A 25,001-nucleotide genomic window follows, 5' to 3' on the forward strand; every position below is an offset into this window, starting at 1 on the left:
TAATGTCCGGTAATACCATTCTACTTTCGTTTTAAACAGTTTGATTTTGACAGCTGAAAAGACGGTAATTGCTGTAATACATGCCTATATATTTTAAACAGGGGTCATTGGTTGATCGGTGAAGATGTGAAGTAAGAGATAATTGACTCTTTACTATGACTTTTATTCGGGCATTGTAGATAAAATTACACCGATTGACCAGGTCAATAAAAAATCTACAAAATTGAATAAAAAATATAAAATAAAAGCCGCCCGCCCGCCTCCATTTTTAAAAAAATTCGGATGAGAATCTAGCAATTTATTTATTATGGCCTAACACAGAATGTCCGTAATCAAGAACATTTATCCATGAAAAATTAAATATTGCTAAATAATGCTATCCATGGTACTCTATCCGCTACTGCCATCCATGTACCATAATTAATCTATGCTAAGAGACAGACTGAAATTCTTGAACGGATTTTTGAAACAAAAAAAAATTTACAAAACACAATATGGAAATCTCTTATCATATCTACTTTTAAAATCAAACATTGAAAAAAAAAAAACAGGAAAACAAAAGTGAAAATTAATTTGTCATTTGTGTGCTTAATTTCAACAATAATTTTCTGTCATCAGCAATCAACTTTCACACAGCACTTTTTGATATTACCAACAAGCAGTCTAAACACTTGTATGTACACTTTCATTCCTTGTGTCTGAGGATCAAAAAACAGCCACCCCACAGGATCCAACAAATGTTTTTATGAAACTGTGCGAGGTCTGTTTATAAATTACGGAAAATTACGATTAACAATCACCTGCTGATATAGGCTCCTCCCGACTTTGTCAGGGGGAGTTAAATATAGATAATCCAAGCACCACGAGGTCGCGAATAATATCACAGTAAAGGTTATCAGTTTAGGGGTACACATTATGAACACTCCGTGTGGGTCGTTACCATGTTTCCTACTCTTTGAGTCACAGTGCGACACGTCCGACCTCCTGTAAAATAAAATAAATCATATTAAGTCGTGATAACAAATACCGGTACACAACTGACACTAAAACAGTCCCTGAATATTTTATGGGACATTGGGTATCAGCTAGGCTAAGGTTGTGTTTAAAGTATAATAAGTTGCAAGACAATGGTTGAGTAAGAGACTCAGAGTGTGCAAGCATTAGTGCAACTTTAAGAAAAAGAAAAATAATATATATTTGCAGACATTCATTTTTTTTATTTTCCAAAAAAAAAAAAGAAGATAATTTGAAATAAATAAAAATGAAATAAATAAATAGAAAACAGTACCTTGGATCTGTGATAAAACAAGAGAAACATTGCAAAAGATTTGAATTGAAAACTAGCATTAAAAAAAATCCACAATACGTTAAAGATCTATAATAAAAGAGAGATCAGAGAAGCAAGCAGAGGCTGTTACCTGTACTATGAAAACCAGAAGAGTGCATTCTCATGTTACCAAAGTTACCATGCATGTTGTTGTGCATGTGATGTAAGTTATGGTGTAGGTTTCTGTGGTGTGTGTGGTGAGCGCGGTGATTGTGGTTGTGGGAGCGGGAATAATGACCTTGACCTTGATGTCCGAACATGTCCTCTTCGTCGTCGTCAAAGGAGAACATGCTGTGATGACCGAATGGACTCCCACCAAAGGAGAAGAAATCACCATCGTCATCATCATCGTCCTCAAATAAATCATCAAAATTAAAAAATCTGGTGTTTTGCTGTCCACCATTTCCTCCAAAGTGAAATTTAAATCCTTCCTGATGACGATGGTGCCCATCCTGGTGAGCATTGAACGCTTCGTCGAATCCACGGAAAAAGTCATTCATGTTGAACGTGAACGGTTGACCGCCCCCTCCTCCTCCTCCATTGAGGTTTTCTGCTTCGTCACCAAACTGATCATATTTCTTCCTCTTCTCAGGATCACTCAAGGTTTCATAGGCTGTAAATTAAATTGAAATTTTGTTAGCATCAAAATATCAATTTATGTCACATTATTGACAATTTTCAGTCTTGAAAATGTGGTTTAACTTAAAAAGAATTACCTGACTTTTGAATGTTGAATGAAATTCACATAATTTTAATTGTTTCAAAATTAATGATTTTTTTTACTTCCTCAATTTAGACAAATTTTGTTCATTATATAAAAAATGCCAATATCCTTGATTGTCAAAGGGCATTGAAGGATACTCACATTTCTAATGAATGGACGATACATTTCCTTAACTGAGGAAGTAGATAGATCATTTAAAACAATATTGAAAATATGAAATTTATCAATCAACATAATCAATTAAAACAATTTAATTATCCTTGCTCTACGGTATTTGATAGTGATGGGGAATCGGAAAAAAATCAGAATCGATTATCGGTAATAATTGGCTGAGCATAATCGATTAATAATCGATTATAATCGAAATTTTGAACTTGAATGAAATTAATATAGAAAGGTTGAAACTTATTCAGATTTCTGTCAGACTTTTACAAAAAAATCATTTACTTACATTAAATATTTTAAATGTTAATTGAAATTTCTTTTTTAAAAAGTGGAAAATAATAATTTGTTTACTTTAAACAATATAGGACTATTAAAAACAGAATGGAATTTTTTTTTAATATGCAATGGGTATTTTACTAATATTAGTCCCACCTTTCATTTAATAAATGTATAAAATTTATTTCTTAAAATTAGTTTTAATTAGTTAAAATTGCAAGTTTTAAAAGTAGTTCTCCAGAAGTAAGACTTGTATTTCTGATTATAATTACGTTTAAAGATTGACTAGACTAATCATGTTTTCCTTTGTATAGTAAAAACCTTGCAAAATCACCGTTTCCTGGTTTTAGTCTGACCCCATATTTAATCATGGCGGTAAAAGTATCAACAAGACAAGGAATCCTTCCTTGTTTTGAACATTCATCACTACTTTTATGCTTTTTACACTTGGATTTGGTAATAAAATTAAAGCATGACAATTTTATTTTTTGTTAGCGATGTTGGCGACATTTATTTTATAATCGATTAGTAGCACCGAAGAGCTTCTGACGGCCGACAATCGATTGTCGGTGACAATCGTTCCATCACTAGTATTTGAAATGTTGATGTTTCTTTTCTTCTATTAATTTACAAATTATCCTGCCCACTATTTTTAGACTAACCTTTAGCTATTTCTACAAATTTTTCCTGTGCATCCTTGTCTTTGTTTTTATCAGGGTGGTATTTAACGGCCTGTAAGTAATGCAAACCTCACATCATATTTTCTTAATGTCTATTAAATAGGATGCATCAGAGTGAAGTCAGCTTGCAATGTGAAGGCCCTCTTGATCTGTTTGTCTGTGGCGTTCTTCTTAACCCCCAGAATCTCATAATAGTCCTTCTTTGCCAGTGATATGCTCACTGTCCAGATGCCACATAGGGCAGTCAGTAAAATGAGGTTATCACAATTCATATCCTCACAGAAGTAACTCTACTCGATCTGGAAATAAAACATAGGTAATCAAAGATTACGAAGCTCACCTCGACGAATGTTTTCAGTGTAAGTAATGCAAACCTCACATCATATTTTCTTAATGTCTATTAAATAGGATGCATCAGAGGAAGTCAGCTTGCAATGTTATAGCATTATAATGTGCATGATGCTCGTCTTGTCAGTATGACTGTCTGGGTGAAAGCTTTTCCCCACCTATCTTTTCTGACACATCTTTTGATGAGGGAACAGGGAAATATATGTATAAATAAACAAAGTGCAAGACGTCCACACAAAGGGATGTCTTTACATTTATTAAGAGATCAAGAGAATGAGATCATAGTTGGTTTATCTTGAAAGTTTACTTTCAGGGACAGAAGAGATTATAATTTTTAGTCCATTTGAAGAAAACAGCTGTTGTAACTTTTTCACCTGCTATATTTACAAAATATTGCATCATAAGTTACCTTTTCAAAAAATCTGACAGTGAAAGTTAAATCAAAAATTAAATTGGATTATCATACCCTTAGCAATATATAAAACATTAAATTAAAAAACCCACTGCATTGTATATGTCTCCAGAATTAAGTCCTAATACTGAAACTTGAGGAGATGATGGCCATGAATTTTGGACCACAACAGCATGATTAGGTAAAAATCTTTAGATTAACCGTATTCTTTCAATGACAAAATTTCACCTAAATTAAGTAAAATGTCCATAACCATAGGTCAAAAGAAATAGAAAAACGTTTCATTTACCTACCTTTCTGTTTTCGTTTTCGCTCTAAGACGTACTAAATGTGCTGAATATTTATGACAGATGACTCGTATTTTGTGAACCGGAAGTACAAAATTCAGCAAAAGACACGACATGGTTTTTCATTGGTGAATTCATGTCACGTGCAACTTACTTTTATTTTCGTAAATCCTCTGGAATCTTCTGAAGATCAATTGATTCCGAATATTTCTGATGCGAAGAACCGCGAAATGGATGATGACTTGCTACCTCTTTTAGGCATTGGCATTGTTGAACCAGATGGGGAAGAGGATGGTGTGTATAGTTTTAAAATGATGCAACATTGCATTTTAAAGTAAGACCATGAAAAAATGCACACAATTGTGGGTAATCTGAATTTTCTCGACTATCTCCATATAGGCCCAGCATCTGAGATTGCAGAGCCTGTTGTTTTGGCGCTCATCGCCATTACAATATTCAAGGCTGGGCATTCTAAGGAGAATGGGTCTGATACATGTTAATGATTGAAAACACTGTCGAACATTAAGAAAAGATTAATAAATTTCAATGTATCTGAACATTGTGCATGAAAGTAAATATTTATTTTTTTAAATGAAGTTTCTTGAGTGATACCTCCAGCATAAAAAGTGTAACGTTAACGTTACATGTGTATTTGTTGTCTGTTGTAATTTCTTCTTTCAAAGGGAAGTGGGTTGCTCACATGCCACAGAGGTAGAGTGTCTATATTAAGAATCATGGAGTAAGGAGTTGATCATTGCGTCGCAGGTGCGAATCCCACTGTGAAACGTGGAGACACAGGTCCTTCATCATGTTCATATGAGACTGTATGAAACAAGGTCCATGTTGCAGTTGGTGCTAGCAAGTAAAAGATCCCTCACTGCTCAATTAACCTGATTGCGAAGCAAAGGTCAATATTTGCAGCACTACACCTTCAAGTGTTGGCATCGTCATGTGTCAAGACAGAGAGTCAGACATTAACAACAAACACACAAAAGAAAGTGAAGTAAAGTCACAGTTTTAAAATTCAACAGTTCAAATTATTATTACTCAGAAAACTTTGAAGTTATTACTCTACAGATTCAAAATAGACTGGGTTGGTAGAAGATACAAGTATGAAGAAGAAGCACTTAAACAATTAACAAAAAATATTTTCTTTAAAAAATAATCAACCTTTAAACCAGGATTTAGTCAAGGGGGGAGTTAAGCAAACATTTATGAGAGTTTTGCAAAATTACGGAAAAGTTACACATGTAATAGACCTTTATCAACAAATGTGATCTGGTTCCCCAATAAAAATGTAAAGGGGGAATTTATTAAAGTGGAATAAAGTGCAAACTGCAAGCAGACTTGTCGAAATCTGTCTGTCCTGTCGGCAAGGCCGGTAAAAATTTTTCTTGACCGATAACATTTAAGAAAACATCGGTCCAGATGACCTTTTGAAAAATACTTGAGCGTAATCAAAATTTAATAAAGGTCGGGATCGGGATGCGTAGTTAAAGGTCACAGACACAGAAAAAATGGCTGCATACGCGGCGTGTTGACGACAGCCACAGTGCTCCAAGTCGCACTTACTTTTAGGTCGCTAAATGGCGACCTAAAACTTTTTTTGGTCGCCATTTCAGAATTTCTGGTCGCCATTAACAAATTTTTCACTCGCCATGATGAAAACGTGAATAACAATTAAAACAATGAACTAACATCCACTTGTGTTATGTTTTTATTAAATCAAAGATTATTGATTACTGTGACTAGAAATCTTTTGCTAGTTGAAGGATATATTTTTATTAAATACAACCACCCTTTGTATGGTATACAGAAGAACACACATAATCTGATCCTTAAGAATTAAAGTATAATCAAAAGAAAATAAAACTTTGACAGTTGTTGAGACAGGACTTTGCCAATTGTTTATCATGTTTACTTGTTTACTTACTACTACGTATCTTACCCATGTCGCAGTCGTTATCAATGCCGCCAAAACACACTTAATTAATTGTGATATGCAAACCATTGATCAAATACTTTAATAAAGAGAAACTCTAGAAAGTTTACGACGTTTGGATGCCATTCTCTCAGAGACGTTATGTATATATGTTTCTGGTTCTATCAAACTTTACTATTACAGCATGCTGTCATAACATTACGTGATCCAATTCCATACGACGCTTTATAAAGTGTGTTTAAGTATATATCTTCAAACATTAATTGTCTTGATAGAGAATCTTGAAAACGTAAATCTCGATCCCGATCATAAAAAGATGGACGTTCCCAGCCCAAATTTTCTCAGTCGCGAAAATGCGACTTAGTTTTAATTTCTAGTCGCAAAACTAATTTTTTGGTCGCATATGCGACCGTTTTAGTCGCAACTTGGAGCACTGAGCCAAGTAAATTTGTTACAAGTAATAGCTTTTCAAAAAAGCTTGCCTGACTAATGCAATCAATATCTATGGAACCTATAATCATTATAATTTATTTATATAAATGGTTTTAGATGTAGTAATTAAATAAGGGAAATGAACTAATGAATTAATATTATGCTGGAAAGCCGTACCTATGTAAAGGTCCGGTTATAAATTAATTTTAAAATTAAAATTTAGAATTAGATTCAACTGCATAGACTACCAGGAAGACAGCTGAGAATATGATAACTACAAGAAATAAATGAATCGTTATGATTAAACATGCATTGGGTATGCCAGAGCATCAACGATTGTTGGAAACAGCCCGTTATGCATAAATGACCCAGCGAACTTGACGGTAATTCCTTACATTCTATTCATCATTCCTGGAATAGGAGGGACACTTTTCCTTTAGGAAGTCTATTTTCTGTGTTTCATAGGAGGAAGAATTTTATCTCTGAAAACTGGGAGGGAGGGGGGGCTGCGAGTTCGGGCGAGATATGATCAGAAATACAATGTATATTTGGCAAGTTTTCCTCTTAAGAACATTTTTTTCCGTTTCGTTTTATTTACTTTAAATGATGTAACTTCTAACTTCTTTCACAATATCACTGATATGTTTTTTCCCAAAGTTCGAAATTCCGATGAAAAGAACAGACTTGAAGTTTTCATTTCCATTCAGTGCAGTAGAATCATTCAGGAAAAGGGCGCGAAGATATACACGTGACATTTGGCGCAAAATGATTGTGACACCCCTTACCTAGAAGACAGATTAATGGACTCATCCAATAGTACAGAAACGCAGAAAAAAGGTTAAACGGACATCTCTGTATATGAAATCGCATGAAATAAACAGCTGCATGCAAAAAAAGTAAAGGAAATAAACACATCAATATATTGTATCAGTATTAGACTGTTATTTTTTTCTGCTAAATGTTTTGTTGAAACGGAGGTAACAAATTCCAGTGATAATCAGCATGCACAAAATTTTGCTGGCTAACTCTGACCTCTTCTCTTCGCACCTCGGAAATATCAATCCTTATACAGCCTGACGCCGTGACGTCAGGCAATAACAAAGTCATAAAACATGTCATTTATGTCTATGTTAAAGACTCTCTATCCCAAGAAAGGAAACTTGTTAGATTGAAGGGGCATTTTGGTGCTGTTATTGATTTGACTTTCTCAGCGCCAAAGTAAGGTACAAGCATCTGGTCTGACAAAAGTTTGACTGGTCCGACAGAACTTTCAACTTTGTCAGACCAAATGTCTGACAGTGATTAAAAAATTTCGACAAGTCCTTGCAAGACACACTAGCTCAGCAAAGAGGTGCAATTTCTGCAAGCATTGGAAAATGCGGAAAATTAAGTGACAATGACACATGGACAGAGGGATGAACAAGGAGGAAACCTAGAACCTGGGATGTTTCACCCCAGTTCTGTTTCACCTTGAAATGGTTTTGTGGTGACTTAATATTTTCATCAGGATGTTCTGTGCTAAAATGGACAGGAAACATCTCAATCTCATAATTTTTACTGTTTCTTCATGCTTTTTTTCATCTTAAACATCTGAACATGTCAATGTATATTTATTAGTTATTATTTAGTGAGGAAGAAAATTTAAATTTATTAAAGTACTGAAACCATTGTTCAGAAGGCCAATAATATACTAACTGGGTTCAATGTTTTTCTACAGATTCCTCAAGTGGTAGCGAGGAAAGTGAGAGTTCTGAAGAGGAAACTGACAGCAGTCAACTGATAAGACAAGAGTCCATTACATTTGATCAGTCACTACCCATTTCTCACTCAGTAAGTCATAAACACAGGTGTCCATTACATTTGATGAGTCACTACCTGTCTCACTTGGTTAGTTGGTTGATAAGTCAAGAATCCATTAAATTTGATCACTTCCTCTCTCTCTCACACTAGAAAAAAAAAATGTTTTAAATAGATTCATTTTGGTATTTTATCTAATTAAGATAAGCCTTTGTTATATCTTGACCTTGATCATGTTAATTCTGACAAGTTCAAGGTCACTGGCAGGGAAAAGGCTCAAGTTCTAGACTGATCTCTATTGGAAGTTCAAGCTTCACAAAAAGATAGTTTATGATACCATATCATGAGTATAATTTATCAAAAATATAGCTTTAATATGATCAAGTCTATGGCTACTTGTAAAATTTATATAAAGTCCATAATTTTTAATTGCAGAAATAATAGGTTTTATTTCATTCAGAGATTATTGGAAGATATGTGTATTTTTGTTACCAAAGACAATTTTTGCCCAAATTTAGGCCCATTTACAAATATTGCAGCTTCTTTACAGTACTGGTTTGGTTGTGTTCATAAAGATGTATGCACTCATCCTAACCTTGTATTTTCTAGTACCTGGGGGATGATTTGGAGGATGTGCGAGGCCGTACGTTTTACGAGGAGGGGTCCACGATTTCTATCCCTGTCATTCAACTCCCAGGGATGGTGCTGGTCCCCGATCAAACCATTCCTCTACACCTGTTCCACCAGCACACAGTAGCCATGCTGAAAGGAGTGATGGATAAAGACAACACATTCGGCATTGTAGCTTACAGGTTCAAAACAGATTAAAACTCAACAATGTTAAAACTTTACTACTTTAAATATACTTCATAATAGTTTTAATACAAAGGAGATATTTCTATCATATGTTATGATAAAATGTAACAGTTTGTCAATTATCTGACATTAAATCTATAGATAATAATTTAAACAGGTGTTACATTATTATAATTACAAGCAACATTTGAAATTTCTAAATTGTCAGGTTCTCTGAAGATGATGGTGGCCATATTATTGCAAACATTGGAACCACAGCAGAAATATTCTCTGTCAAAGACGAGACTGATGATAGAACCGGACTAGCTTCCATCAGAGTAAAGGCCAAAGGTCGTCAGAGGTTCAAGGTCATGGAGTCCAGAAGAACAGCAACTGGGTAAAGTCAGAGTTATCAGGCTTTTCTATTTTATCTCAATAGGTAAAATTTTTAAGAGTTGTTCAACTTTTATTTTACTGAAAGTCAAATTTCTTCAAAGCATTCCCCTCCCCCTCCCAAGTGAATGTAACAAGTTCAGAAGAAATACACTTTACAGATATGACTGGCGAGTTAAAGAGTGAATAGTCCAGATATTTGGATCTATGTTGCAGTTAATGCAAAGGTTAAGTTGATTATCTTCAGTGTACATGTAAGTGGAGTGTAGGGTCATTCATTATTTTTCTTCCTATATAAGATTGCATATTCTACTTCATCCATTGTAGGATTACATATTTTCTACTTCATCCATTGTAGGATTTTGATGTGCACAGTGAAGATCCTGGAGGAGAGAGTTCTGGGGGACATATTGAGCGACGCTCGGCCCAGCTCCCATTGTAAGTTTTGTTGTGAGCCTCTGGACCAGGGTACATCTACAAAGACCGCTGTAGACAGACAGGGAAACATACTGTCCAGTGTAACCATGTTCAATACTCCACAGGTAATGATATCAAAGTATTGTATTGTGCAGTACTGCAGTAATGTAATTTTAATGCAAGACTGACAAAATTTTATGCAAAAGTCTTCCATATCGGATTAATCAATGTGAACTTCTGATTTATTTAAAGCGACGTATATTTAAGGGTAGAGAATTTTGTCCTATTACGGGTAGAAATCCTTAATACAGAAAGAATCATGAAAATAAATATTTTGTTTTGCAGGTGAACCGTTTTTCTGCAGCATACTTGACGTGGTGGCCTCCGTGGGTATACAAGATGTATGATCCTGTATGTATCCTAACTAATAACCCCTATTTCCAAATACAATACTGTAAATCATTTTTTATCTGCGAGAACTTTTTTTTCGCATAATTATGCGAGACAGTGTGCTCGTGAAAATTTTATTCTCACATATAATAGTATTCCTTAAGATTATATAGAGCAAAAACCACAATTCGTGAAAATTTTGTCTCGCTAATCAAGAGTCAATGACTATCTCTCGAAAACAAGATGTCGCGAAAATAAAGTAATCTACAGTTCATTGACAAATTTAGGGATCAATGCCACTCATTTAGAATCTTCATTCATTACATTCCCAGAAGATGGAGCCATCCAATTTGAGTCCTTGTTATACATTCATATGAATCTTTTCTTATGAACAGGAATTGGTGGTCAAAAATGTGAAGAGGGAGTTGTTTAAGTGGAACACGTCTTACACGCCTGAGAAGTTACCTAGTCACCCTGTGGAGTTATCCTACTGGTTAATACAAAACCTTCCGCTCGATGACAACCTCCGACTCAATCTGCTGGGAATAGACAGCGCGATACAAAGACTGAGGTGTTCACTGAGTATCGTACAAAAGGTAAGAATGTACAAACAATAGACAGCGTACAAACAATAGACACAGCAATACAGAGAATGTACAAACAATAGACAGCGTGATACAGAGACTGAGGTGTTCACCGAGTACAGAAGGTAAGAATGTACAAACAATAGACACAGCGATACAGAGAATGTACAAACAATAGACAGCGTGATACAGAAACTGAGGTGTTCACCGAGTACAGAAGGTAAGAATGTACAAACAATAGACACAGCGATACAGAGAATGTACAAACAATAGACAGTGTGATACAGAGACTGAGGTGTTCACTGAGTATCGTTCAAAAACTGAGAATGTACAGATATATATTAGCCCTGTAGACATACATTACCAAACAACGAATACAGGATAAAATGTGTAGGTAATCTCTACAGACATTTAGTGGAATCATATGATGCTTTAGAAAAGATGCACCTTAGACATTGACAACCACTTGTCTATAAAATTGGAAAATTTATATCTGATTTTGTATCGCATATTTTTCCATTCTATTTGAAAAACAGAGAAATTCTGAGGTTTTAAATGTTTGTTTATGTAGAGGAATTATAAACGTGATATTTGAAGACAATGTAGAAATGATTGGTTTTACTTGACTTTCTCTTTGTATTCTTTTTACCACTTGTAAGATACATTGCCTTGTTTTATAACTCCTGAGTATCTTTCTATTTCAGTGTTCAACCCTGTGTTGTAAAGAGTGTAACACAAACATAGCCAACAAGAATGATGTCTTCTGTCTCTCTGTTGAGGGGCCCCTGGGGGCGTACGTGAACCCCCAGGGGTATGTCCATGAGACCATGACCGTCTACAAGGCCCAGAATCTGAATCTCATTGGAAGAGCCACAAAAGAACATAGCTGGTTCCCAGGGTATGGATCCTGTCAGGGGGTTATTTTTATGTCTTGTTTAAATTGAAAAGGTCAAGAAAAGAGTATGCGTGTTTAAAATTACTAGCGTTTTGAAAGTTCTTTGCAACTTAAGTCTTTTAGTTTGATAAAAATATAAAAAATAAAAATATTAGTGTTCACTAAAATGTTTTCTGACAATATGATATGTTTTGTCCTGTTGAGAATTTGCAAAATCCAAAATGCTACAAGCTTTATTAAAGTGTAATGTATGTGACATTTCGGTATTCAATGACATTTTTTTCTGACAATGTGATGTGAACCTTTAATGAAATCTTATTTTTCAGCTATGCTTGGACTATAGCCCAGTGCAGGAGGTGTGCTTTTCACATTGGCTGGAAATTTACAGCAACACGTAAAGAGCTAACTCCTCAGAAATTTTTTGGCCTGACTAGAGCATCTGTTATACCAGGTCTGCACCAAACAGAGGAGAATGAGGGATGGGTACCAGTCATGTGATGTCACTTCCTGTTCCTGGTCTGTGATTATTTCAGCAATATTTCCATTAATACTGAATTCCATTTTATTGTGCCAAGTTCTCATTGCATGTGATAAATTTTATTTAAATGTACAAAAATAGTACGAGTGAGTGGATGTTTTAATCATGTTAAATTTAAGTGAGTTTGTGTATGGATTTGTATTTAAGATTATGCAAATTTTCCAAAGTACCTAATTTTGGAAAAAAATCTTGCATCAACCACTAAGAATGATGTAATTCTTAAACATCAGACATGTATTAATTTTCATGAAGTGAAAGCAAGCAACTTGTCAACATCAACAAAGCTATTAAATCATACATGTACACTTGTATAAGGATTATATTGTTCTCCGAAAGTTGACAATTGTCGGCTTTCGAACTTTTATTTTTACATTCATGTCTTGTGCCAAGTGCTTGCTTTTTGTCTTTCAAAAATCAAGTATAATATTATTTATAGGTAGACTATTAAGAAAAGTCACATTATATGCATAAGTACTCAACTATAACTTTAGGTCACTAAAAAGCAAAATTGTGCATATTTTCTTGAAATTATAAACATTTGCTGAGAAATTTGAAAGATAATTTCTCAGAATATTGAGATTTTGAACTCACATTTTTTTTTTGCTAAACCTTTTCTTTTTGATTTTCTTCTTTATGCTATATTTCATGTCTTGAATTCCGAGTTACAGTTGAGTATACACATGACATGTTATCTTAGAAGATTTGACGATTCATTCTGTCATCTGAGCAGTCTGAATCTTCAAATTTATTTTGCTTAAATTATAACTTTAAACATACATATGTTTATATACTGTATACAGGGAAATGTTTGTCCCTGTTTTATTTTCGCCCTTTTTGCCCATTTCAAGGTTTTGAGAATTTAAAAATGGAATGAATTCAATGAACACAGCATAAAATCTTAAACTGAACTTTGACAGGGTGAATTTAAAATGGGGAAATTTGTTCTCTAGTGGAAAAGGGCAAATCTAACACATGGCAATATAACTTTGTATACAGTATATATTAAAAAATGGGTACACTGTGTATGTATGTGGGTGACCATTGAAAGTTTAAAATTTTCAATGCCAATTTCTCCCGAAAAGTTTCGATCATCACACTAAGGACAAGCATCAAGAACCATGTGTATATAAAACATAATGTATATATATATTCTTTTAAAGAATGGGCTATTTTAAAACAGAAATGCCTGCATATGGGTATGATGCCATTGAAATTGTAAAAAAAAAAAAAATTCAGTGGCATTCTCCTCAAATTACCTTCACCACATTCAGTATGCTAGAACTTTGAACTGAGAACATGTTTATTTGAGGAATAATTTACTGTAGGCATATTTTCAAGTTTTTGATTGCATAAAAGTTTTCTTGTAAATATTTCATCTTCATCATGAATTTGTAAAACACCAATATTCATCAACCATCATTTAAACCCAGTTATTTAAAAGTGAGAATTCATTTGAACTCATGTAAACTGATTTATAATTACTGTAATTAAACAGTACAATTGAAAATATCACAAAATAAATAATAAAAATAAAATTATAACATTGCACTGTTCTAAGTTGTAGAAAGAGAGAAATTTTTTATAAAAAAAATCCCTAATATATAGGAAGAAAAACTGGAAAGGATACACTGTTAATAAAAAAAAGTAAGCATAAAAGTATATATATGTACAGGATTAGGTTGTAATCTGCGACCTGTGCAAGCTATTTCACTGTGATTTCTGACATTTATTTTCAGTGATCAGTCCCGTTTGGTAGTATATTCCCATGTGGTTTACACTGTAATCCTACCTATTGTGACACAAAATGTGTTTCCCAGTCAGATTAGACATATTTAGCTGTTGTATAGGTGGATTACATCTTAGAATGTTGAAAAAATATCTTGGGTAAAGAGCTATTCCATCAGCTCCGTTCGTCATGTCTAAAATATGCCCTGGTTTGTTTGGCTTTGTCCTCGGTATGTGATCTGGTAATTCACAGATCAGAATGAATGCATTTGCAATGAAAACCTTTAAAAGAAAAAAAGAACAAATACTCCACTATTTCCTCTTCTTGACTGGCAAGTCTTGCTTCTAAATCTTAAAATTCTTTTCCGGTCCCTGTTCTTTTCTTCTTACCTAGTTTAAGATGTAATAAATGATAACCTCTTAAACTCCATTTTCTGCCATTATTACCACACATTGGAGAAAAATTATCAGACGATTTTGACCAAATCAAACTTCACTGATTTAAAGCCCCTACTGTCTCAGCATCCTTATTATATGATTTGATTGACACTCAAGATGAACTAGCATATTGCATTGGGTGCATCCAAACTTGGTGACACCTTTTCTTTGTCCAGGAGTCCCAGACTGAGAACACTCGCGATAGACTTAAAGTTGTTTTTCTCATACAAAGAGTACAGTCAATTCTCGAATTATCGCCATTCGATTCATCGCCATTTTCGCAATACCGCCATGATTTCCCAAGAACGTTTTTCCTGCTATATAAAATTCTCTTTATAACGCCAAATTCGCATACCGCCATCCGCCACCCTGTTTTCACAACAAACGTTTATTTTTAAGTGTCAATTATCTCGATAATACCGCCACAGGTGCATGTGGTCAGTGAAGCGCGACTAATTGGTTGACGCTATCCCTGTTGTAAAGCATGCAAAGCCAGTCAAGGTTCATGCAATTAAGTAAATTAATTAAATAAACAATAATTTTAACATGAACTGTTAGAATAATTTTGTTTTCTGTTTAATAAAATCATTTATAATTCAACGCTTCGCCAAGAAAGCGGTCGTTGCAAAGTACGCCGATAACGATATCATTTTGATGATCTCTGCTTTTAAAAACAATTCAAAGTTTGCTTAAAAAAATAATTATAAGTCAGAAATTGTGAACGTTTCATTAACAATGATTTCATAAACAATGAATTTATTCAAGAACTTATTTTGCGTACTATAGGCAATATATCACGACGATCGACCCAGCATTTTTTTTTTTCAATATCAAACGTGCAGATTTACATACACACACATGTACTTGTCTTAATTTCATAACTGAATATTTTGTTTTAGCAAAATTGTACATTAAAAAACTTACTTGAAGTATTTTCAAATATAGAAATATGTTTATATATACACATGTACATGTGATAATAAGAATAGAAACGCTAAATGGTATTTCTAAGAACGATAACTCTATAATGTCTTATTTCCTAAAAGATGGAAAATTCAATTCATCGCCAAATTCGTTATACCGCCATGATTTCTAAATTACAAAAGGTGGCGCTTTATTGAGAATTAACTGTACTATGTTAACTGGTAAAACTTGAAATGGTTATACTATTCACTGGTTCTCCCGCTCTGGTGACCCTTTCCTCCGGGGCTTTACTTCATTTTTTTAAATGGCACTGAGATTGTGGATGCCCAGTTTGTTTATGAGTCTTACAAACATGCAAGTTGTTACATCTTTTTCGATTGCGTCCTATGTCATTATAATTGCTAACTATTTCTAAACCCGCTTTGTAATGCGTTTGAATATTGACGGTAAGTTTGAGATGAGTGGTAAGGCTTGGCACCTTTCTCTAGGTTTTTATGACAGAAGGGAGCAGTATAAGGCCATTTAAAATTGAAATCTTGGTTCTCAGGCCCGCGCGCATCCGTTTTGAGGTGGCCGCATTGCCGATTTTATTGTATTTTTGATAAAATAAAAAGTTGGAGTTGCGGAGACCAATCCGGGAAAAAAAATTCCGACCTCATTTGTTTCGTAGTTTAGTATTCAAATATCACTTCCGGTAGCCATTTACAATGAGATTTTGGCTACTTCGTTTGAAAATACATTCGAGGACATTACCTACGATGTTTACACCCTGTTAAGCAATGGATAAAGCAGAAATTTTGACCAGAAATGGAAAGTATATCTGTGATTAAAAAAATTATCTTTATGTTAAAGAAAATTCGGAAATTAAAATTAAAAAAAATACCTCCCTCATCTACTTTATTGCCAATAAAATGAAAAATAAAATGCCGCCCTCCCGCATCTGTTTTGGAGAAAATTGGCCTGAGAACCAGGGAATTAAATTTAGATAGCCTAACTGATACTGTTGCAGGGAGTGCATGTGACCGGCTTTTCATTAGCAAAGATGTTACAGAATAAAGTGTTGTTACGGACTGACCAGTCTATTGGTATGTTCTGGTACTTAGGGTAAGCAGCTGCCCTAGCACTGAACTGTTCGTGGTACTCGTAAAACACAGAGCCTGCATATAAGATGGCCATATCTATAATGTCGCGCTCGTATAAATCTAGCTCTTGTCTATGTCTACAAAAAAATTCATAATTGTGCTTTTGTAAAGCCTGTGTAAACTCTCTAATAGTTGAATTCTTATTTGATCTAGGGTCTTTTATCTCCTAATGTCAGCTCTATCTTTGTCTGTTTCGGGCCGAGTGTAGTACAGCATCGGAGAACTTGGTGAGCCAGATGTTGTTGATTGAAAACCTAGGTGTTCTAAGACCAGAATATTGTAGTTTAAAACCATGTTGAAAACCTTCCCTTCAAAAAAGATGATCTGGTTAATTTTGTGCATAGAGAATAATTTTGTCTAATTTAATAAACGTCATGATCAATTTATGAAGATGACTTGTTGGTTGATCAGCTTTTAGCTGGGTACTTGCCTCCACATCTCCTGCAGACATGCTTGAACCTGCATCAATGTTTGGTGGTGAAAATTCCCCCAAGTCTGGTGAAGCATCACTGGTTGTCTCAGTACACAGGTAATCCTGGGCATGAAATTACTGATAATTTAAAATGTACACTACAATTTGCTGGGGATGGTGGTGGGATTCATGTTCTTCAACTCCAAGAGAATTTCTCTGCAGATTTTTGCTGCCTGGGAGGCTGGGGAGGAATAATTACATTAATTTGCTCTGGCCCTGGATGTTTTCACCATCTTGGCCAGCTGGTAAGTCTCATTTTACATTAAGATCACAAGATGATGAAGCATCTTTAGGTTTTGTTCTGTCATCTCTTTACCAGCCATCAGCACTCTTTTTCATATTCCCCGGTCAGCTCCCTAAAGGTGTTAATCGCTTCCTCCTAGTCCATGTCTTCAAGCGGCGTGTTGATTTTGTAACGCGCAAACTGCTTCACCGGCTGTTGTAACCCTCTCAGCTCTTTGATGATGGGGAACAAATCTTTCTGCTGCAGAGGGTGTCTTTGCTTTAAGACAGTCCGAGGAGGCATCTAGAAATAAGAAAATACATGTATTTGATTACCAAATTGAACTTGATATGCTAGACGTTTATCTTGTAATCTTAATATTTTTTTTTATCAATTTTTTTTTAGCACATGTACCAATACATGTATTTGATTACCCCCTTGAGAAGGAAGGGCATATTGCTTTGCTGCTTGTCTGTTCCTAAATTTTTTTTCATTTTTTTTTACACATATTTTCTTCACAACCATTGCACATACTGAAATGAAATTTGGTATACAGATATATCAGATGAATAGGAGGGCATTTGCTTTGCTGATGCCATTTTGGACAGAGTTATGCCCCTTTGACTGAGAAAAGTTCCAATTATTTGCAGTTTCCCTTCATTATCTTCGCAGAGATTGCACATTTCGAAATGAAATTTGGTATACTCCATACAATATTTATCATAAGAATATCTAGGTCAAGTTCTGTTTTGGGTATGATTGCACCATTTTTGTTAGAGTTATGCCCCTTGGACTTAAAAAAAATTCCACTTATTTGCAGTTTCCCTTCATTTTCTTCGTAGAAGTTAGTGCTGTGCGATATTACCGGTTAACCGGTGTATCACGATTTCATTCTTCACAATACGTATCGCGGTATTTTTTTGTGAATACCGGTAAATATCCTATAAATTGTTACAAGTTTTTGCCCCTTTCAAGGTAAAATATGCACAACGTGAAGTTTGATGAAACCAGAGACATGTCTATCAGAAACGACAAGACGGCAACTGCTACATGAAAGCCCTTCATGTTAAAGCAGAATTTGAATATTACATTTTGATTCTTAAAGTTGTGCCACAAAAACTTAGCTTGCCACTTGCGTACACACAACGCGATCAGGCAGTTGTAATATAACTGAGAATACATGGAATTTGAGTTTTTGTTTTCTTTTAACATTGATGAAAAGCAAAATTTATTAAAAATTTTATATTGTGATATATTGCAATACAAAATATAATATTGCAATATATCCGATACATTTTCAGCCGCGATACCCAGCTCTAGTAGAAGTTGCACATACTGAAATGAAATTTGGTATTTAAAGATTTATCAGTTGAATATCTAGGTGAAGTTCTTTTTTGGGTATGTTTGGGCCAATTTTGATAGAGTTATGCCCCTTGGACTTGGAAATATTCCAATTTTGTGGAGGGGGCATAAGAGTTTTACAAACATCTCTTGTGCAGTTTAGATTGACTTTCAAAATCTGATTCTACTTCATTCTCTGAAAAGCCGGAAGTGATGTCGATGGACGGAAAATTAAGTTTTGTGCTTCCTGTGAGATATGTTACCCAAAACTTGTCAATAACAGCAAAAATATGCATTTTCTGACTACTTCCGGTTTGACCGGAAGTGCATCGTCAGACGCATTTTGACGACTTCATTAGATTAAGCTTGACATTTTGAACAACATTGCTTCTTGGATGTATTACAAATTCTCAATACTTTTTGAGATATCTGAAAAATACTTTTGGTCCCTCAAGATCCCTTTATTTAGGGGTCAGCCCTTTTTTCGAGATATCATTTAAAAGATCTTGTAATTCTGCACAAATTTTGTTCTATATGTTTTAACAAAATATTTTTAGTTTATAATATAAAAAGAAAAATATGTGTAAATTTTCGCTCTTTAAGGCGTTCTAATTTTTTACCCCTATATAGCACCATTTTGAATAGAGAAATCGAAAAACAAAAACCACTATGCACAACTTCAATCCTTCTATTATCTAAAATCAGTAGAATTTTTGCTCCAGCTTTAGCCGTCTCTGAGCCTTTGTCTGGAAACGAAAGCCTATAAATTTTCGTTTAAAGGGAAATAACTCAAAACCGGAAGTGACTTTTTGAAATTTTAGATAGCATTTTGAAAGAATTTAGTAACGTCTATCAACTCTGAAAATTTGAGCAAAATCCATCGAGAAATGAGTGAAATATGAGGCCTCAAAGTTGGCATCTAGGAAAAGGAAAAAAAAAAGAATAATAAGAATAATCTTAACCCATTTCCTTCTGCAGCCAATTCAGCTGGGCTTATCAGTAGTACGGAGGATAACAGAGCTGCTGCTGAGAATGCTAAGTCAATTTAAGCACCATGCTTACATTCTGCCGGATAATTAGATGACTACTGTATAAAGACATAATAAAGTATATATTTTCTAAAAGCTCTTAAAATTCTGCTTCTTACAATATAAATTTCAGAATGCAGAAGCAATATTATCCTCAATAATACTTTGAGTAAATAAAAGAAAATTTGTAAACACAATTTTTTGTTTTAAATTATTTTTATTTACATGCATTTTACTCAAATAAAGTGAATGTAAACAGCACATTTTTTTTGCATAAATTCATAAAACAAATATTTCTGCTTCAAATACAGTTCACAGAATAAAAATATCTTGAAAAATAAAAAAGTTATTACATTTCTTGAAAATGGAGTATTTCTTGACATAAACATCATTTATTTGCTTTGCTTCAAATTTACTATAGCCAAGAAAAAAATTATTTTAACAACAAATTTTAACTATAACAATCTGTTTTTAAAGTATTTATATTGTAAGATAATGAATAAAAAGAAATATCTATTTTAAAAAGTTCAAACTTCAATGTACTTACATAAAATTTATGAAAAAAAAAACAACACTAAGTCCTCAGAATTATCCATTTGAACAAACATTCCTAAGCACAATTCACTTGTTCAACATTCTCATAATATGTTTTGAGCTGCACTCTAAGTGCACTGGAACACCACACTGCTGGCACCCAAATTTTGTTACTCCTTTTCTCTGTCCCTGCGGCCCAGAAAGTGAACACTCACGGCACACCTTGTTCTTTGGGAACATTTTCACAATGTCGTGGGCAGTAGCCCTGCCCCCACAGTCAACTTTTGGTGGCTCCCTTCTAGCCCTGGTGTCACCAATCAGATCTTCCACCAGTTCCTCGATAAAGTCCTGGAATCCTGGCCACCTCTCCCTCGCGGCGTGGGTGTGAATGTCCTTGGCGACAATGTATGCGTTATGGGCCGATGCCATCATCAAGTAAAAAAATATGCGGCGCCACCATTTCTTTGACCTGTGGTTTAGCTGGTAATACCCCACCATTTGATCACAGAGATCCACTCCTTTCATGTTCTTTTGATAATCAGCCAGCATGAGTGGGACTTGAACGACACGATTCTCAGCTGCTCTCCTTGAAACTTGACCACGGTGGGTTGGATCATGGAAGTTGGAAAGTACCGTCACTGGTTTAGTGTCCTGCCATACACAGTAAGTCAGGTTGTCTTTCTGGGCAACCTTGAATTCATGTTTCTGAAGACCAACTTTGCTTGGTAGTAGGTGTTTAGGAAGACCTTTTCTATTCACACGTACTGTTCCACAAGCCATGATTCCCCTGATGTGAAGGTCGTTCAGAAGTTCAGGACTTGTGTAAAAATTGTCCATGTAGACACACAAGTTGGATCCAAAATAATGATGGCACAGGTCCATTACAACTCTATGAGTAAGTCCTTTTTCTTGGTTATTTTCTTTCCCTGTGTATACTTGAAACTTGCTCAAGTATCCGGTATCGCTTTCAGCAAGTGCCCAGACTTTCACTCCCCATTTTACTGGCTTTGCGGGTAGGTATTGCCGAAACGATAATCTGCCCTTAAATTTGATCATACTTTCATTTACCGTCGCATTCCCATAGGGCACATACATTTCTTCAAACTTTTTATTTAGAAAGTCCAATACTGTAAACCAAGTATTATACGCGAGCGATAAATATCCGCGAGTTCCGCGAGTAACCTCTGCTCGCGGATATTTATCGTCGCGAACCAGTTGTGCATTATATTCCCAACTCATGATTTATTTAGAGTTATTTGCCCTTTTTAAAATACCGATCCCGACGGTTCAACAAGCAATCACGGAAGAACTTGACATTTAGTGTACACAAGAAGCAGTTGAAATTTCATTAAAAACATTCAAAAAAAAAATAATAAAAACGAATGGCAAATCTAAAACCATTTTTCTAAAAATGATTAAAATGTCAATAATCATTTCAGCTTGTGTTATTATTGTTCATTTATTGTTACAGACGAGTCAGAGATAGCCTGGTTAATTATGGCTAATTATGGCCAAGTCCTGCTCTGTCCCAACCATTTATAATAATTGCCCATTGGCTGTGTATATCTAAGAAAGCGTCAATTATTCAATTAGTATGAAGCACTTTTACAATTGAGAGTTTAAAAACAATTTAATCTCCTAGATTTTTCCCCGATTTTTGTTCAAGCGTTGTGAAAATGCGTATAAAGTATACTCATGGTAAACATTTTACCTACTTTAGGGGCGGATATAAGATTTTAAATGGACCTAATGCACAGAATGTCTTGAATAATGCGTAAGCAGACCCCAGGCTATCATTTTACCTAGTTTATGGGCGGATATAAAAATTTTTCTTTGATTCAAAAAGACTCTTTGAAAAAAAAATGTGACCACTCATTCGCGGAAATAAATCGTCGCGGATATGTTCTCTGGCGGTCATTCGCGAATAAAAAATGACGCGTATAATAATTGGTTTACAGTAAATAACGGATCTTCCACAATTTGTCGGGTGTGTCTGGCTGAATTTCGTTATTCTGTACATGGAGGTATCTCCAGATCAAAAAAAATCTGTCCCTGGACATCACTCTGTTGAAATTTGTTACAAACATCCATTTGTTTTGCCTCCAGTAGTCAGCTTTGGCTGGCAATCTGAGGATGCCCATAGCAAAACATAGGGCTAAAAACGCCTTGATGTCTGACTTGTCAACGGGCGTCCATTTTGGAGCAAACGGAGGGGGTGGGGTTTTCTCGCGCTCTTGTTGTGCATAATTGTTCGTTTCTTGAACTAACCTGTCTAGAAGTTCGTTAGTCCAAAATAACTCGAAGTACTGGCCGGCTGACGCCTCTTCCGGATGTTCAACTGTTGCGCCACCGATTTTTCTGAAGACATTTCCAATACGTGGATGAAAATTTTCATATGTCCACTCGCTCTGAAAGCCTAAAAAATCGGCTTCGTCATTGCTGTCCTCCTGAAAAATGTTGTGTATCCAATCATCAACATCTCCACGAATGATCTCTCTTTCTACATCTGCAATATTCTCCTCTTGTTCCTCATAATCTCCCTCAATATCACTACCATCGCTCAGTCCTTCTTCTCTGTCCGCCATTTTGAAACTACGATCGCGTCAGTGACTCGGATTTCCTTTGTTTTAACCAAAATTTCCCCCAAAAAAGAGGTATCTAGTTTCATTTTTAATGCGCATGAGCAAGGGAAATTCCCACTGTCTAAATCATGCAAACGTTTTATTCATACGGGGCTTTTACATAGTAATTCAAGGGCCTCTAAGACGCTTGTATGAAAACAACGACTGTAGTGGTACGCCGAAGATAGCACACATGACGATAACAGTCGTACCACGAAGGAAATGGGTTAATCATCAGAATCAGTAGAAGGTCTTCCGTTGGAAACGGAAGACCTTAAAAATGCTCATTTTCAAGCAGTTTTTCTTCCAGAAAATATAGAGCTCAGCCTAGAACAAGATTTATATTTTTACCAAAGATGTAGCTATCCAATACTGATAAGTGACAGAAAAATTATTCATGTTCTACATTGCGCTCTATGTTTCCCATAAGAAAAAACTTCAAGAAAAAGGTATATTTTGGGCTTTTTTGTTAGATAGCAAAAATAGCATCATTTCTCATGTCATTTACAGCTAGAGAGTGCATACAAATGTGAAAAAATATATTAGAAATAGTTCTAATATAATCTCTTCTTCAAAATAAATATCAATTAAACATATCTGAATGTCATTCTAAAATGTTGATTTTTAGGGGGCCAAAATTGGCCCTTACCATATATACTCCTTTAAGTCCATCACAAAATATAAAATGTTACATAAAACACTACTGAAGAATTCTTCATCCATGAAATCAAATTCCCAGGAACAAAAGGTTTTTCCTCAAAGCACAAAAATTTGACCACACGTAAATATGTGATTTTACAGTAAGTAAGGTCTGGAATGTCTTCCTCATTCTCAGGAGAAGGCAGGAGTTAAATGTCTCTTACAGTACTAAATTTTTTTTTTTAAAAAAGTACAATACATTTTTTTTTTAATGAAAATGCTGATTTTTAGCTCACCTGAGCCGAAGGCTCAAGTGAGCTTTTCTGATCACATTTTGTCCGTCGTCCGTCTGTCTGTCCGTCCGTTTCACATTTTTGACTTCTTCTCAAGAACCACTAGGCCAATTTTGACCAAATTGACACAAAGCATCCTTGGGTGAAGGGGAATTTAAATTGTTAAGATGAAGGACCGAGTCCCCTTACAAGGGAAGATAATCAAGAAAAGACAAAAATATGGTGGGGTCATTAAAAAATCTTCCACTCAAGAACCAATGGGCCAGAAAAGCTGAAACTTACCTGGAAGCATCCTGGGGTAGTGTAGATTTTAAATTGTTCAATTCACGACCCCTGGGGTAGGGTAGGGCCACAATGGGGAATCAAAGTTTTACATAGAAATATATAGGAAAAATCTTTGAAAATCTTCTCAAGAACACTTGGCCTGAAAAGCTGAAACTTGTGCACATGAAAGCATTCTGGGGTAGTATAGATTTCAAAATGTCTAAATTATGATCAGTGGGTAGGGTGGGGTTGGAATATGTATTACAAGGGGGAAATCTGGTAAAGAACAAAATGGTCAAGGCTTCTCAGGTGAGCGATGTGGCCCATGGGCCTCTTGTTAAAGCTTATGTTTTAATTTATTGTATGACGATATTGATGTCTTGATTTTGTTCGAACTTATTACATGTTCTAACCATTGATTTGGATGTCTTTTAGTTGTTTTCCCTTATATTTGTGAACCACTTGTTCAGATCTTGTATCAAAAGTAGTTTTGCTTCTTTAATTCTCTCTAGAATGTCTGATATCTGCCGGTAATGCTGCATGTTAATAGTGTGATCTAGATGATCAATGATGAACACAAAAATCTTTGTCATAATATTATGCAAACTGAACCTCTTAAATGAACCCCTTAAAGTAAACATAGCATAAAGCAGACATTGATCTATGAAGGGTATTAGAGATGTACCTTGTTATGGGTTATGGCATAGGAATGTCATATCTTTCCAGAAGCTTCTTTGAGGCCAGAAATGTTCACCGTCCATAGTTTAACTCTGTTCTTGGAGCATGACATTGATGGTGATGATGTGATCGTTTGAGTCTGATTATAAAGCCTAAGGTTGGCAGCACAGAAGCTGTTCCACAGTAACTGTTCACACAACAAATCCAGAATGCTAATGATATAACATCACAATTTGCTATACAAAAAATGTTGTGTTCTCTCCAATCTGCATGAAGC

The 25,001-nt window shown here is 35.0% G+C and overlaps 2 protein-coding genes across 2 annotated transcripts; one reads left to right on the forward strand and one right to left on the reverse strand.

Annotated features, from left to right (window-relative positions):
* Positions 1–528: 528 nt before the first annotated feature.
* Positions 529–4,296, reverse strand: LOC134232376 (dnaJ homolog subfamily B member 9-like). The gene is made up of 5 exons (XM_062714322.1): positions 4,226–4,296; positions 3,298–3,471; positions 3,155–3,224; positions 1,419–1,940; positions 529–984 (listed from the first exon to the last, which is right to left on the reverse strand). The coding sequence occupies exons 2-5, from the start codon at positions 3,442–3,444 to the stop codon at positions 914–916; spliced, it is 810 nt and encodes a 269-aa protein (XP_062570306.1). The 5' UTR covers positions 3,445–3,471; positions 4,226–4,296; the 3' UTR covers positions 529–913.
* Positions 4,276–14,420, forward strand: LOC134232374 (protein cereblon-like). The gene is made up of 9 exons (XM_062714320.1): positions 4,276–4,513; positions 8,311–8,423; positions 9,000–9,202; positions 9,415–9,582; positions 9,937–10,120; positions 10,341–10,406; positions 10,781–10,981; positions 11,674–11,867; positions 12,191–14,420. The coding sequence occupies exons 1-9, from the start codon at positions 4,276–4,278 to the stop codon at positions 12,360–12,362; spliced, it is 1,539 nt and encodes a 512-aa protein (XP_062570304.1). The 3' UTR covers positions 12,363–14,420.
* Positions 14,421–25,001: the final 10,581 nt, after the last annotated feature.

This window comes from Saccostrea cucullata, unplaced genomic scaffold, assembly GCF_032062105.1.
Source record: "Saccostrea cucullata isolate Sc308-1 unplaced genomic scaffold, CSIRO_AGI_Scuc_v1 ctg938, whole genome shotgun sequence".
Taxonomy (NCBI): domain Eukaryota; kingdom Metazoa; phylum Mollusca; class Bivalvia; order Ostreida; family Ostreidae; genus Saccostrea; species Saccostrea cuccullata.

Excerpts from the sequence above, each read along its gene's own strand:
- LOC134232376 (XM_062714322.1), bottom strand. The coding sequence starts at position 3,444 with ATGAATTGTGATAACCTCATTTTACTGACTGCCCTATGTGGCATCTGG. Across the intron at positions 1,941-3,154 it reads ATTTGTAGAAATAGCTAAAG|CCTATGAAACCTTGAGTGAT; the intron begins GTTAGTCTAAAA and ends TTTAATTTACAG. Across the intron at positions 985-1,418 it reads TTCTGGTTTTCATAGTACAG|GAGGTCGGACGTGTCGCACT; the intron begins GTAACAGCCTCT and ends TTTATTTTACAG.
- LOC134232374 (XM_062714320.1), top strand. The coding sequence starts at position 4,276 with ATGACAGATGACTCGTATTTTGTGAACCGGAAGTACAAAATTCAGCAA. Across the intron at positions 8,424-8,999 it reads CACTACCCATTTCTCACTCA|TACCTGGGGGATGATTTGGA; the intron begins GTAAGTCATAAA and ends TGTATTTTCTAG. Across the intron at positions 10,407-10,780 it reads TATACAAGATGTATGATCCT|GAATTGGTGGTCAAAAATGT; the intron begins GTATGTATCCTA and ends TCTTATGAACAG.